Source organism: Eleginops maclovinus, chromosome 12 (genome assembly GCF_036324505.1).
Source record: "Eleginops maclovinus isolate JMC-PN-2008 ecotype Puerto Natales chromosome 12, JC_Emac_rtc_rv5, whole genome shotgun sequence".
In the NCBI taxonomy this organism is placed as follows: Eukaryota; Metazoa; Chordata; class Actinopteri; order Perciformes; family Eleginopidae; genus Eleginops; species Eleginops maclovinus.
Genome location: NC_086360.1, coordinates 21082753 through 21094881, shown reverse-complemented (window position 1 = coordinate 21094881; position 12129 = coordinate 21082753). Strand labels below are relative to the sequence as shown.

At 42.0% G+C, this 12129-nt stretch overlaps 1 protein-coding gene across 8 annotated transcripts in view; it reads right to left on the bottom strand.

Moving 5' to 3' along the window:
- mef2cb (myocyte enhancer factor 2cb) overlaps positions 1 to 12129 on the bottom strand; it is a 70164-nt gene that overhangs the window by 29527 nt on the left and 28508 nt on the right. For all 8 annotated transcript variants that reach the window (XM_063897101.1, XM_063897106.1, XM_063897103.1 and 5 more), the window contains 2 exons: positions 9657 to 9870; positions 263 to 466 (listed from right to left, as the gene is read on the bottom strand). In XM_063897101.1, coding sequence (XP_063753171.1) covers positions 263 to 466; positions 9657 to 9710 — 258 coding nt within the window. In that variant the 5' untranslated portion in view covers positions 9711 to 9870. The remainder of the gene's footprint in view (positions 1 to 262; positions 467 to 9656; positions 9871 to 12129) is intronic.

Sequence of the window (12129 nt, the reverse complement as noted above, 5' to 3'; positions counted from 1 at the left end):
TAATTCTTGAAATACATTATTGATAAAGGCACTTCACCCTTGAGGAAGACCGACAAACTCTTGGAGCAATTATTTCTTACACTATGTGAGGTGTGAAGACCAAAAGAGATAAGTAATGGTTTGCTGAATGAGTCATAAATGCTGTAACCATCTGTCTGCCTATGAGTTTCTGTGTTGTTGCATGAGTCTGTGCATGTGCGTGTGTTCTCCTGTGCCTCTGCGTGCATACAAGAGTGCCGTGTGCATCCTTTTTGTAACTTACCTCCACAATATCGGAGTTGGTCCTGCTCTCATGGGGCTCGTTGTACTCGGTGTATTTAAGCAGGACCTTGTCCATGTCTGTGCTGGCATACTGGAACAGCTTGTTGGTGCTATTGAAGATGATCAGGGCAATCTCACAGTCACACAGCACACTCAGCTCATACGCCTTCTTCATCAGGCCAAACTTTCGCTTTGTAAATGTCACCTAAAAAAGAAGCGGATAGAAAACAAATAGTTAGGCTGAGGCATGGAAGATTTATGTTCACACATACAGTGTCCCTGAACTGATTTGGCTCACCTATAATCAAATCAATCTTTTTCCCCCTAAATGGTAGTCATCATTTAATTACAGCTAAGAAAGTCCCCCACCCTCAACATGTTCTCTGTAATAAGGGAATAAATAGAAATCCGACGTAACAACTTTTCCTCATTAAAATGAGTAATTTGCAGAGAAAGTGAATTAAAGGAAAGTGAAGTCTGCTGATGGTTCAACACCCCCAGACTGTAAAAGTCCATCTACTTTACCAGGAAAAAAGAAAAAAAGAAGTTGGGCTTGTTTTTAAGGAACTGAAAATACTGTGTCTCAGACAGATAACGGTAAAGAAGATCAGTTAATGCTAGTACATCAAAAGACGTTTAACTTGGAAAATAGGTAATGTTCAATTCTACCCTTTAAATGCCCCTACTGTGCTCACATACTCAGTCATGCTTTACACAAAGAAAATACAAATAATGATTATAATCCCCCAAAATTGTGAATTTCACTGTGACACACATTGTTAAGTTGTTTTGCTGACCAATTAAACACCTCTCATAGTGAATAATAAGACATTAATATAAATAATGGATGGGTTCCCTGTTTGTGCTTGAAGCTGTTTGTGAGTGATCAAATAATGACAATGCATTCTACTTAAACCACACAAAAAAACTCTCTAATAGGGCCTTTCTTTTCTCCATCTCTTTTTCTTTCTTTATTTTCTCTCTCTTTCTCTCTGGGTATTTGTAAGTTCATGTGTGTGTGTGTGTGTGTGTGTGTGTGTGTGTGTGTGTGTGTGTGTGTGTGTGTGTGTGTGTGTGTGTGTGTGTGTGTGTGTGAGAGTATGTGTCTGATACCCAATACTGGTACCTTTAATAACACACACATACAAGTGCCCACATTGTCAAAATAGAACAGCCTCTATTCCTCTATTGTTTGGTTCAAAACTAGAGCATTGAAAGTGAGTTAATTCCAGTGAGCTGCACCTGGCTTCTTTTCCAAGCCATGTGTGCACGCTCTTTGGCTGTACGGGAAAACGAGAAAATGTGCCACTGCCAGCTTTTTTCCCTGAGCAACATAGTTTTTTTCATATTGAGATTTCTTTCATTTCCTTCTGTGACTGTCTGTGTTATTTACATTGGAGATCTGTATTGACAAAGCTTTTTTTACAGAGAGGAAATACTGCCAGAACTGTGCCCAGCTGGTAGCTAATGATCTCAGTTTGTTGATTAACTGCATGTTTGTCTATTCTCTTCTGACACTTAAGTGGGCCAAAAATCACAGAATGGAAACCTCCCTACACTCATTAAACATGCTCTGAATGCAACTTTAAAGGCTCTGAAAACCTTTACAAAGACAGCCTTTAAATAAGAGATCTTTGTGTGCGGTAGATCAGGGTAATGTATGAATCGATTTTGCGGTATTAGTCTATCATGGATTGCCCTTCACATTTTCTCTTTACAACTCCGAGGCCTGAAAGAGGAGATAGGGTTGGATGGATATTGATAGATAGTTTTGGATTTCCTGAAATCATATCTCCCAGGATGCACAAGTGAAACTGAATATCAAACTATCAACTCCACCCTGTCTCCTTCTTCAATGAGATGGTAAAACTGTCGTAACCTCCACCAGCTTCCCCCTAAAGTTTTCCAGTGATGTCATTGCGTCACGCCAAGCTATGTGTCAGACCGAAGAGGCTGAAACCAGAGACACGGACGACATTCTAACTCATTGCAAAGCGTTGTGTGCAATGTCAGGTTCTTTTAGCTCGGCACAAACACACATCTTATTCACCGACGACATAAGGAGAGAAAACTCCCCTGGGCTGTAAATACCATGCTGACATTTACACAGTCACACTGAAATATGAAAAAACAAGCCTCATTCTTAACGCTGAAAGATCAAAAGGCATCTTGTGACAATATAATTAATTGTCATATTCAACTTCTCTGAGCTGTATCGCCTGAGACTGAAAAAGCGCTCACTCCAAAGGGGTCTGCCAGCCTTAGAACCGCAGAGCTACCGTGCAAATCGTACATGATTGTCAATAAGACGACAGGACTGTAGGACATAAGGTCAAAACAGACTATACGGGAACAGGACATGTTGAGTGTTGTGTTCCCCTGATTCAAGGGGCACCGGGGCAAACGCAGGACACAGCTAGCTGCCGGCCCAGCTCCGTTATCACCCACACACTCAGTCTCTCACTCTGCTGCGGCCATTAGTGTTTTAAAAGGTGGCACGTGGCATACACAGTGGGCTGGGTATAAGTCCCAGAGGCCCGTAGCAGCTAGTCGCAAAAGGGAGGTCCACATGCAGGCTTAGATAGCTCACATATTACTTGACCACTTACAAACATCAACACAACCACACACACATACAAACATGGCAGTGTTTGTAAGTTTTAACTTGAAACACACTTTTTTGCTGCTTCTAAATTCAACCTGTAAAAATGAAAGCACAATTCCATCAAAGTTGCCTTGATACTCACACTTTAAATGAGGACTTTAACAACACCACAGGATGAACATGAGTGTGATTATGAAAAGCCTCAACTGACCAAACAATAACACCTACATAAATATCACACTGCACCCCCATATCTCAATCTGACACGTACAACCTGCCTACTTCAAAATCACATATAATACTAATGCTATGCCTATACAACCATGAATACACAGGCAAATATACATGGACATGATGGTGCAAAACATCATGTGAGATGCGCTAACGTGCTATACAAATCTTATATTCTGTTTTCAATTTCACTGAAAGAGGTAACTTTGTCATGACTTCACATGAAGCTGTCATGTGATCCTTTCAGTCCATCAAGACTCATGCTGGTGTTGTCACCACTGGCCTTTTTTGTGCAAGCCCAAAAAATCTCCTGGGCCACACAGCAGCTGCTAAATACTGCGGTGGATATGTATTCAAGAAGCGACCGCTCTGCGTTTTGAGTGGAGGATTAAAATAGATGCTCGCAATTGGCAAACCTTATCTTAAGACAATTTAAGATACCTGAAGCGTTTATCAGCAAAAAAGTAGTCATAAAGTAGATCTTATAGTGTACTGTATGTACATGAAATCAGGTGTTGTAATGGAGTATATCCTTTCCATTAAATTAGCTTGAGGCCCCTTCCTTGTTGTTAAACCAAAAAAACACATTGTAAACCACCCGTATGTCAGTGTGGGTGTGATCTCTGTTTTGTTGGTCGGTGGGTGTTGTTAGACACACCACTGTGTTAATAACAGAGACAATGACGTTATAGCACATTTACAACTGTGCATAATGGTAAAAGGGACCAGTGTCAGTGTGTCAGTGTGTATTTTCACACTAAATTGGTAACCAGGGTGTGAAACCGTGGTATTCTTCTCACACACACACACACACACACACACACACACACACACACACACACACACACACACACACACACACACACACACACACACACACACACACACACACACACACACACACACACACACACACAGCCCTATTTTTCGTATTTGTTGAGGTAAAGACTAAACCATGTCATGTGAGGATGCTTAACTTTTAAACTGTCATTCTATGTTTCCAGGACTGTCGCTGTGTTCATGTGAAATTTCAATTTGGTATAATTATTCTTAATTATAATTTCTGTTACACTTTCTAGTATATATCAAATGTATTTTGGCAATCCGGCCTAGGCATTCATAGCATGGTGAACATACACTGTACACTCACACTAACACACCAGCCTTATTCGTTCACCCCTAACCTCCTCCACAACATCCCAAGGGAGATTCAGACACATGCACACACAAATGCATTCAGACACACACCCATGTAGACACCTAAACTTGTTATCGTCACATATCCTTTCAGAGCATATGCCTCTCTATTGTAAAATGTTATTTAACACGTTTTAATGCCTTTTTGCTTTCTATATATTTTTCTTTCCCCATATGAATGATGAATGAAAATGATTTTGTTATGTATTACGTATGCTATAGCTAGAGAAAGATCAGAAGAAAATAATTATAAAAATTGAAGAAAAAAAATCTGTTGTGATATGCACAATTGACCTGTCACATTTCTTATGGCCAAATGGGAAAAAAACGCAGAGGATAAACAGAGGGACGAGGAGAAAGGAGGGATAGTGGCTGACTCTCTGCCACATTGGTGAGAGGGGAGAGAGAAAGAGTGGAGGGAGAAGAGAGGGGCGGACGCACAGGAAGCACATTTGTATGCATTTCCTCTCATAACAGGAAGAGGCCAGTGGCTTCCCCTTCACAATGGCTTCGCTTCTGCTTCCCACCTCCTGCCTGCTTCCCTGGGGGAGGAGGAGGTGGAGGAAGAGGAGGAGTGGAGAGACAGGCACCAAAAACTGCTGGTTAGTAAACCAAACATGGCTGTGTGGGGGACACACACACGCAAGCACAAACACACTCACATAAATGTCAGTCAACCATGGAGCAGCACGATTTGTCTTGAGACAAACACTTATCCCATTGTCAGGGGCCAAGCAGGAAGACACAGGCTTACGCAAAAGGAATAAGAGGAGCACAAGTCCGGGACCTGAACTCTGCCTTGCAGCCAAAGAAGCTGTTAAGAGGGGCATTACGACAAAAGAGCCTTTGTCCAAACTCTAATATATTCTTTGCTCTTCTCTCTCCTCAAAACCCCACTTATCAACCTTTTTGAGTGTGCCTTCATTATACAGTCGGAAAAGGAGTCAGCACACTCCAAACATTTCTTCATTCATTGTCTGAATTGAAAGTCTCCACTTTGAGTAGCTAAAAGCTTACCTGTGGAGCCGATTGAGTAGTGTCTTAATTGTGCAGATTTAAGTTATGGTGTCCGAAAATACATGCCAGTTTAGATTGTTTTTCTGACCTAAACTCATAATTACATTTCAGGACAGCACTATAACGGTTACTTCTTGGTATGCTTCTGTTTATGTTTAAAAACCGCAACTGGAAAAGGATATGCCCACTGACTTGAAAAAAAAGTGGATGTTACATTGCAAGGCCGAAGTCAGTGGCCGGAATGACAAAAATAACTCTGTTGTCATTCATTTGCGGTAGCTAAACTTTTGTCGTGGCACTAAGGCTGACACTGTTAGCTAGAGGCACAGTATTTCAGTTTTCAACAAATGTTTAGTTGGTTTAATCAGGTTTTCACACAGATTATATGTCCGAACACATTTAATTGATTTCTGCTGGTACCATATTAACCTCAGCTTTCACTAAGTGAAGTCTTTTTATGACAAGCAAAGCTCCAAATTGGCTTCAAGTAGTAAAAAGCGAAAGGAAATATGGAAAGAATATGTAAATGAGCTTTAGAATGAATGGCCATTCTATAGATGATGCACTTCAAACTTATATTTATAATATAATTCTTACTTATTTATTTATAAGAAACATTTCTTTAAAAGAAAATATTTTTGTAGATGAAATTTTGCTCTGAAAATTAACACATAACCAAGTGAGCAATATAGCGGGTAAAGAAAAAAAGTGTAAGCCGGAAGAAACATTATAACTTTATAGTGAGTGAAAATTAAGAGAGGAGAGGTGAGAGAGCAAAATGAAGCAAGTGTTAAACAAAAAAAACAGACAGAAGCTGGGAAGGCATAAGAGAATAACAATACAGCAAAGAATAGGTGAGATTCTAGTAAGCCCTTTACAGGTGAGGACTCCAGGCGCTGAACATATGACAGAGCGGAGTGCCACATGCTGTGGTAAAAGAAGGAGATGCGAAAAGGTGGGAAACATGGAATTAGAGTAGGGGTGCATGGGTGAGGATCTACCCTCTGGGCCTCATTATTTTCCTGCTGTTAATTTCACTCGCACATTTTCTCACCCCAGTGCTGTTGATTAGAGAGAAGAATGCTTTGTCGTAGAAACAAAAAGACCCTGTATTTCAGCGGCAGCACTCCAGTACTGTAGTGAGGGAAGAGAAGCGCCATATGGAGAAAGACATGAAAAATTATGTTTAGCTTTTTCTCTTATCTTCCTCAGCCAAGTATGTTATAGTCACTGTTGTTTGGGGGAGTAAGGAGGTCCTGTCGTTTTACTTCCTGTCACTGATGACCTGATCCATGTTTAACCTTTGGCCTTGGGTCCCTTCCCCTTTGGAAAACCACATGTTCTGCACGTGCATGCACACACACACACACACACATTTGCCCAAACAAGTCATCGTAAATTAAGCCCACTGAGTGTACTGGCTGGAGAGGTAACACTAATTAGAGCCAATTGTGGCAAATTAGTCGATCCCAAAGACCGACTCCAGAGAGATAGATGTAGTTTAGATGTGTACGTGTGCTCAAAAGCAAGCATTTGTCTATGGTGTTTAAACAGAACACTAAATACACTATCTAAGTATGTGTCTGAGTGTATAATCTGCAATGTCTCAAATTCATACCAGTGTGTGTGCACAAAAACACACACATGTGCATACATCTAGTACTGTAGTTGTGTGTGCATATCTGTGTGTGTGTATGTGTGAGCTAGCTGGTGCAAGAGAGTCTGCTCTCTGTGTGCAGCCCATGAGTTTATGGCACAGGGGGCCCTTTCATGTGCCCGAGGCTGGGAGAGGGTCTGAGTGGTCGGGGGGCTTGGAGCCAGGGCTCACACACTGCTGCCCACTGTCCAGAGCTTCGGGCAGCCAGTCAACGCCAGGGAGGCCTGGCCCTTCTGCCCCTGCTCTGGGGAAGTGTTTCGGGGCTTGGGGGTGGCAGCCCAAAGTGGCCGCCCAGAGAGAGCCAGGCCCTGTGCCCACTGTGATACTGCCGAATCAGGGAGGGCAGAAGGGGGGAGGCTGTGTTGCCCTGTAGGTGGCAAGGTAGCGTTGACAGGCACACAGAGTGGTGCCACTCCAAAGAGGATTGCCGTAAGAAGCATTTAAAAATCTGTGGAAATGTTACAGTAGCTGTAATTTGCTATTTTGGACTAGAACAGGGAAGTGTACTATATGCTGTTATAAGCTACTTTACTATTTCACCTAATATGTTGCACTGATCATTAAAACAATATAAATATGTTAAACACATAGGACCAAACGTTTATTTAGAAATAATAAAGTAATAATCTGAAAACAAATTCCTCCAGCATTTATTTGGCTTCAGTTCTGGGAAATTTCCTTAAAAAGGAAGTGAAAATATGCAAAGCTTCCGTTTGATTTTATTTCCCCCTTTAATAAGTAGAATTTGAGTTTCTGTGTCTGTCTCTGTCTTGTGATATCCGCCTTTATAAAGTGAAGCGATGTCATTTATTTAGGTTGAAGGTTCAATGTAGCGTCATTTGCTCTGCATGCATGCAATATGTTCCTCATGAGTTCATGACATCATACTAGTAGGAACAAACAAATGAATACGTAACATATCAAATCAGGGAATAAACTGACAAAATCCAGTGATATATTGATTTTCCCTTCCCTGAACCCTTTCTCCCTTCTCTGCTCCCCCCTCCTCTCTCTGTAAGTAAAGCCCGGATATCTCAGGGATCGATTCCCCTCAGGTGTCCTTCCTGTCTCCCTCTTTCCCTTCTTATCCGCAGGAGCCGGAGTGCCTGGTGCAACTGGCGGGCCCAGTCCAAGGTGGGATGAGAGAGAAGGGCTGAGATAACAGCAAGGAGGAAGTGTGGGTGCTGCAGCAACACGATAGCTTTAGTTCTCATCTGAAACTCTGTGACCTCCTCCTCGCTCTTGTCTCTATTTGCCTGTCTTTCTTTCAAAACCAAAACACATAAATCACTATCTGTGGCCAATGTATTAAACATTTCTATGTACTTTTTTCACTGTCCTTTTTACGCCACAGCTTACACTCTCGAGTCATTCTGTTTTCAAGATGAACACGCTTTGTATCAGCAATAGTACAATCATGATTACTGGGAGTTTCTTCTTCAGCTCAGTTACACTCACATCCTCACTCACCTCTCACTATCCTCTTGTTACTTACAATCACAATCATTGAGATCAGTCATGAGAGAGGTTGCAATCTGTTTCAATTACTCCTCTAGTATTGCCCAATCGATTCCTTGAGCCTTTTTATGTCACTACTCGGCTGCAAATGACTGTGTTTGATAAAGTACACAGTGAGAAACTGTTGTTGACTATTCTTGTTGATGTCAGATAAGAAGAGATGAAGTGGGCCTGTGTGTTCAGACAAGGTGTGTGTGCCTGTGTGCGTGTTTGACCTGTGATCCAGGGGCCACGTTAGCAGCGTATGGATCCAATTGGGCTGCCAGGAAGCTGACAAAGTGTCAGTGGTCAGTCGTGCCACAGGAAGTGATCAATTGTGTGCCTCGAGGCCAGTGAGAGGGCTCTGTCTCTATCTATTTCCTGCCACAGAAGGTGGTGTCTGCTTGAATCAAGCTGTCCACAATGGATTATGTCTCTCTCTCAAGTAATGCCAGCTGCTATTAAAAAGTGTCTTGCAAGAATCCCATTTTTTCTAGTGTGTTATTTTACAAGGATTTTTGTACAGTACTGCTGGTTTGAAAATGTATCACTTGTGCTTTGCAGAGGAAAGCTAAAGCAGTGCAACGGTTACAAATTTAGCTCAGGAGAAATACAGTTTCAGTGTTTGTCTCCCAGGCTGCCCTTCATCTCCACCCTGTTGGCCCAATACAGTGTGTCTCTATAGACCTTCCCATCTTTGTTTGGTTGTTTGTTTATGTTTTTTCCCACCCTGACTCTCCTGTGCTACCACCCTCTTTCCGGTAATATTCCACTGCCAGTGACCTAAACTGGGTGGTATGGTGTGAGAGGTTGGGTGTGTGAAGTGTGTTATGTGTAGACCGCAGCCCTCATAACAAGCAGTGATATGCAGAATGATTTAGGAGAATTCTCAAGCAAATTCCTATTTTGGAAAAAAAATAAACCCTACTGGTGCCCTCCCACTGTGTTGTTAGATATAGGGGAAACAGACCTGCTGTTATAACCCAGTGGAAGTCTTCCACCCAAAGCAATAACTGTGCGATCCCCGCATACACTCCTCTGTCGCCCAGTGCACATATTGCCCAGACTCCCAGAAGACCTTCATTGTTGTAGGGCTATGTGGGGTGTAGGGTGTTTCTCCTTCCTCCATCCTCCACCCCTCCTCTCCCCCACCCTCATACTCATCCATCCTCCAATCCCCTTAGGACTTACCTGTCTGTTGCGTTCATCCATAATCCGCGTGATCTGAATCTTTTTCCTCCCCATCGTCCCCGTCTCTTTCTTTCTCTCCTCTTTCTAAAGAACTTTATGCTTTCTTCTCTGTCCTCTTTCTTCTTCTTTCTCTTCAATCTTCGGCTCTTCCTTTATCTGTCTTTTTTCTGCTTTCTATTTGTTCCAATCAACTCAAAGATTTCAGCATCCGTACCTGCAAGAAAGAAAAGGGAAGGGGGAGGAGAGGAGAGGATCAGCATTAAATGAAATGAAATATGGCAAAATACTGAGAGAAAAAATAATAAAAGTGGCATCATGGCAGCCACAAGGGAGGGTGAAGAAAGACAAAGAATCTGTCAACAATGTTGTGAGAACTGCTGTGTTTTTCACTGTCGATATCATGCAAATCAGTTTTTGCATTTTTTTCCCAGGCACCGACTATGAGAGGAGACAGCGCTGTCAGGATCTCGCTTCGTTCACAGAGAGTTTGACAGTGTTTTGGAAGTGCCGCTAACTTAAACGCTCTAATCACCGACACTGTAACATTACCTCCAGACTGAGAAATACATTTTGTTTCTTCCCGCGAACTGCACTGTATTGACAGTGGAACTGCCAGACACAGATTATTCTACTCTTCCTGCAGCTCATCTCCAAAATGGTTGCAGGATAGAATACAGATGTACTGCAAATCTGAGATTGATCTTGCCATATCCTGGCCAAAATAAGGGCCAAAATAAAAAAAAGAAGAAAAGTCCAAAGAGAGTGATCTTTTAAAACACAGTTAAATAATATTTCTTTGAGACTGAATTCAAACAAAATTCCAACACAAACTAAATCCAGCTGGAGACAGGTCAATGAGAGCATCTGAGTGGCATCCGAATAAACGCATTTGTTTATGAGCAATAGTAAGTGTGTTTATCCCTGTTCGGGAGTTGAGGCCAGCAACTGATGAGCTGGACAGCATATGCAAAGAAAGAAGCTGCGCTCTAAAAAGTTTGCGTAAGTGTGTTACTGTGTGTCCGTGCTTCCATGTGTGTGAGAGTGTGTGTGAGTGTGCACATGTGTGCGCTCTTCTGTGAGCTTGGCTAAGCCAGAGCTCCAGTGCATCTCTCCAGAGTGCTAAAGTAGGCCAACCCAATCTATCTCAGGGAGGAGCAGAAGAACTGTTGTTGTGTTTTCTTTTGACAGTAGAGGTGATAACGTCCCTCGTTATGCAAATGAGCATCCCATTATTTAAGCTCAGTGCAATGCAGGGGAGCTGTCAGCGCCGTCACATAAAAAAAAAAAAAAAAAATCCTCCATCTACCCTGCCTTTTTTTCTCTACTTTCCCCTTCTTCTCTCTTCTCTCCTTTCTGAACCAGATTTCCGGCACCTGGCAGCACAAGCATCAGACATTGATGTGGAAGACGACACCGCTTCACCAAAAGACATGTCATTCTCAGTCTCTCTCTCTATCACTCTCTCTCTCTTTTCTCTCATGCACCCTTGCTCTCTTCTTCACTCTCCCATATTCTCTCTTTTGCACATTCCCACACACATACATGCACATTGTAATGCACTTCCTTTTCCCTTCTTTTTTTTTTTTATCTTCACCTAACCTGAATCCATGTATTTATTGAGTAACATGCATGAGAAAGCACAAGAAAGCACTAAACCCCTGAGGTGAGTGCAGCACATTGCTATGCACTTGACCTCTTTGTGCCGGAGAGTAGGACATTGATAATGAAAGCGCGTAATAGGGACATCTAGGGATGCTGTGTCTCTTGACAGTCGGAGGCCTGTAGCAGCAGAGATTAACTGTATTTTTTTTGTATTTTTATTTTTTATTGCTGTGAACTACACATAGGTTCTTTCAAAATTAAGCATTTGTTAGTATAAACTTCAGTTTAGTAAGAGCTAAAACTAAAACAGTTATGTGTACTTTAAGAGACAATATGCATAACAAAGATTTGGTAAATGTACTTAACAAGTTTCTCTACCAAAACCTCCATCACACAAAGAAGAAAAACAAAAATTAACAATACAATTTGAACAATGATAAAATACATGACAAAAAACTTCCTGAGTTGATGGTTTGGAATACACCCACTTACGGAAGAATGAAAAACAAACATAAACACATCGCTTGGCAGTCGGGACAACAGCCGGACTGCACCATCATAATAACAACAATATTTAAAACAAATCTGTGGCAGCTCCGAAGAGGCTATCCAAAACATTTTAGCATTGCTTCGGCAAACACACCCATCCACAGACAGAAAAACAAAGAGCTGCCCCCTGGAAGAAAACAAAGAAGGATCTTGTCAGACAAACTAGGATTACAAGCCAGCACTAAGGCGCTTGGCACAAGACAGCCAGACAAGGATATCAATCAAGCCGGCATACTTCAATCACATGCTGACAGCAACATCCCCTCCCAGTCTTTTTGCTCAACAGTACCCAGCCCGGGCACCGCTCCAAACAAGGAGGCGT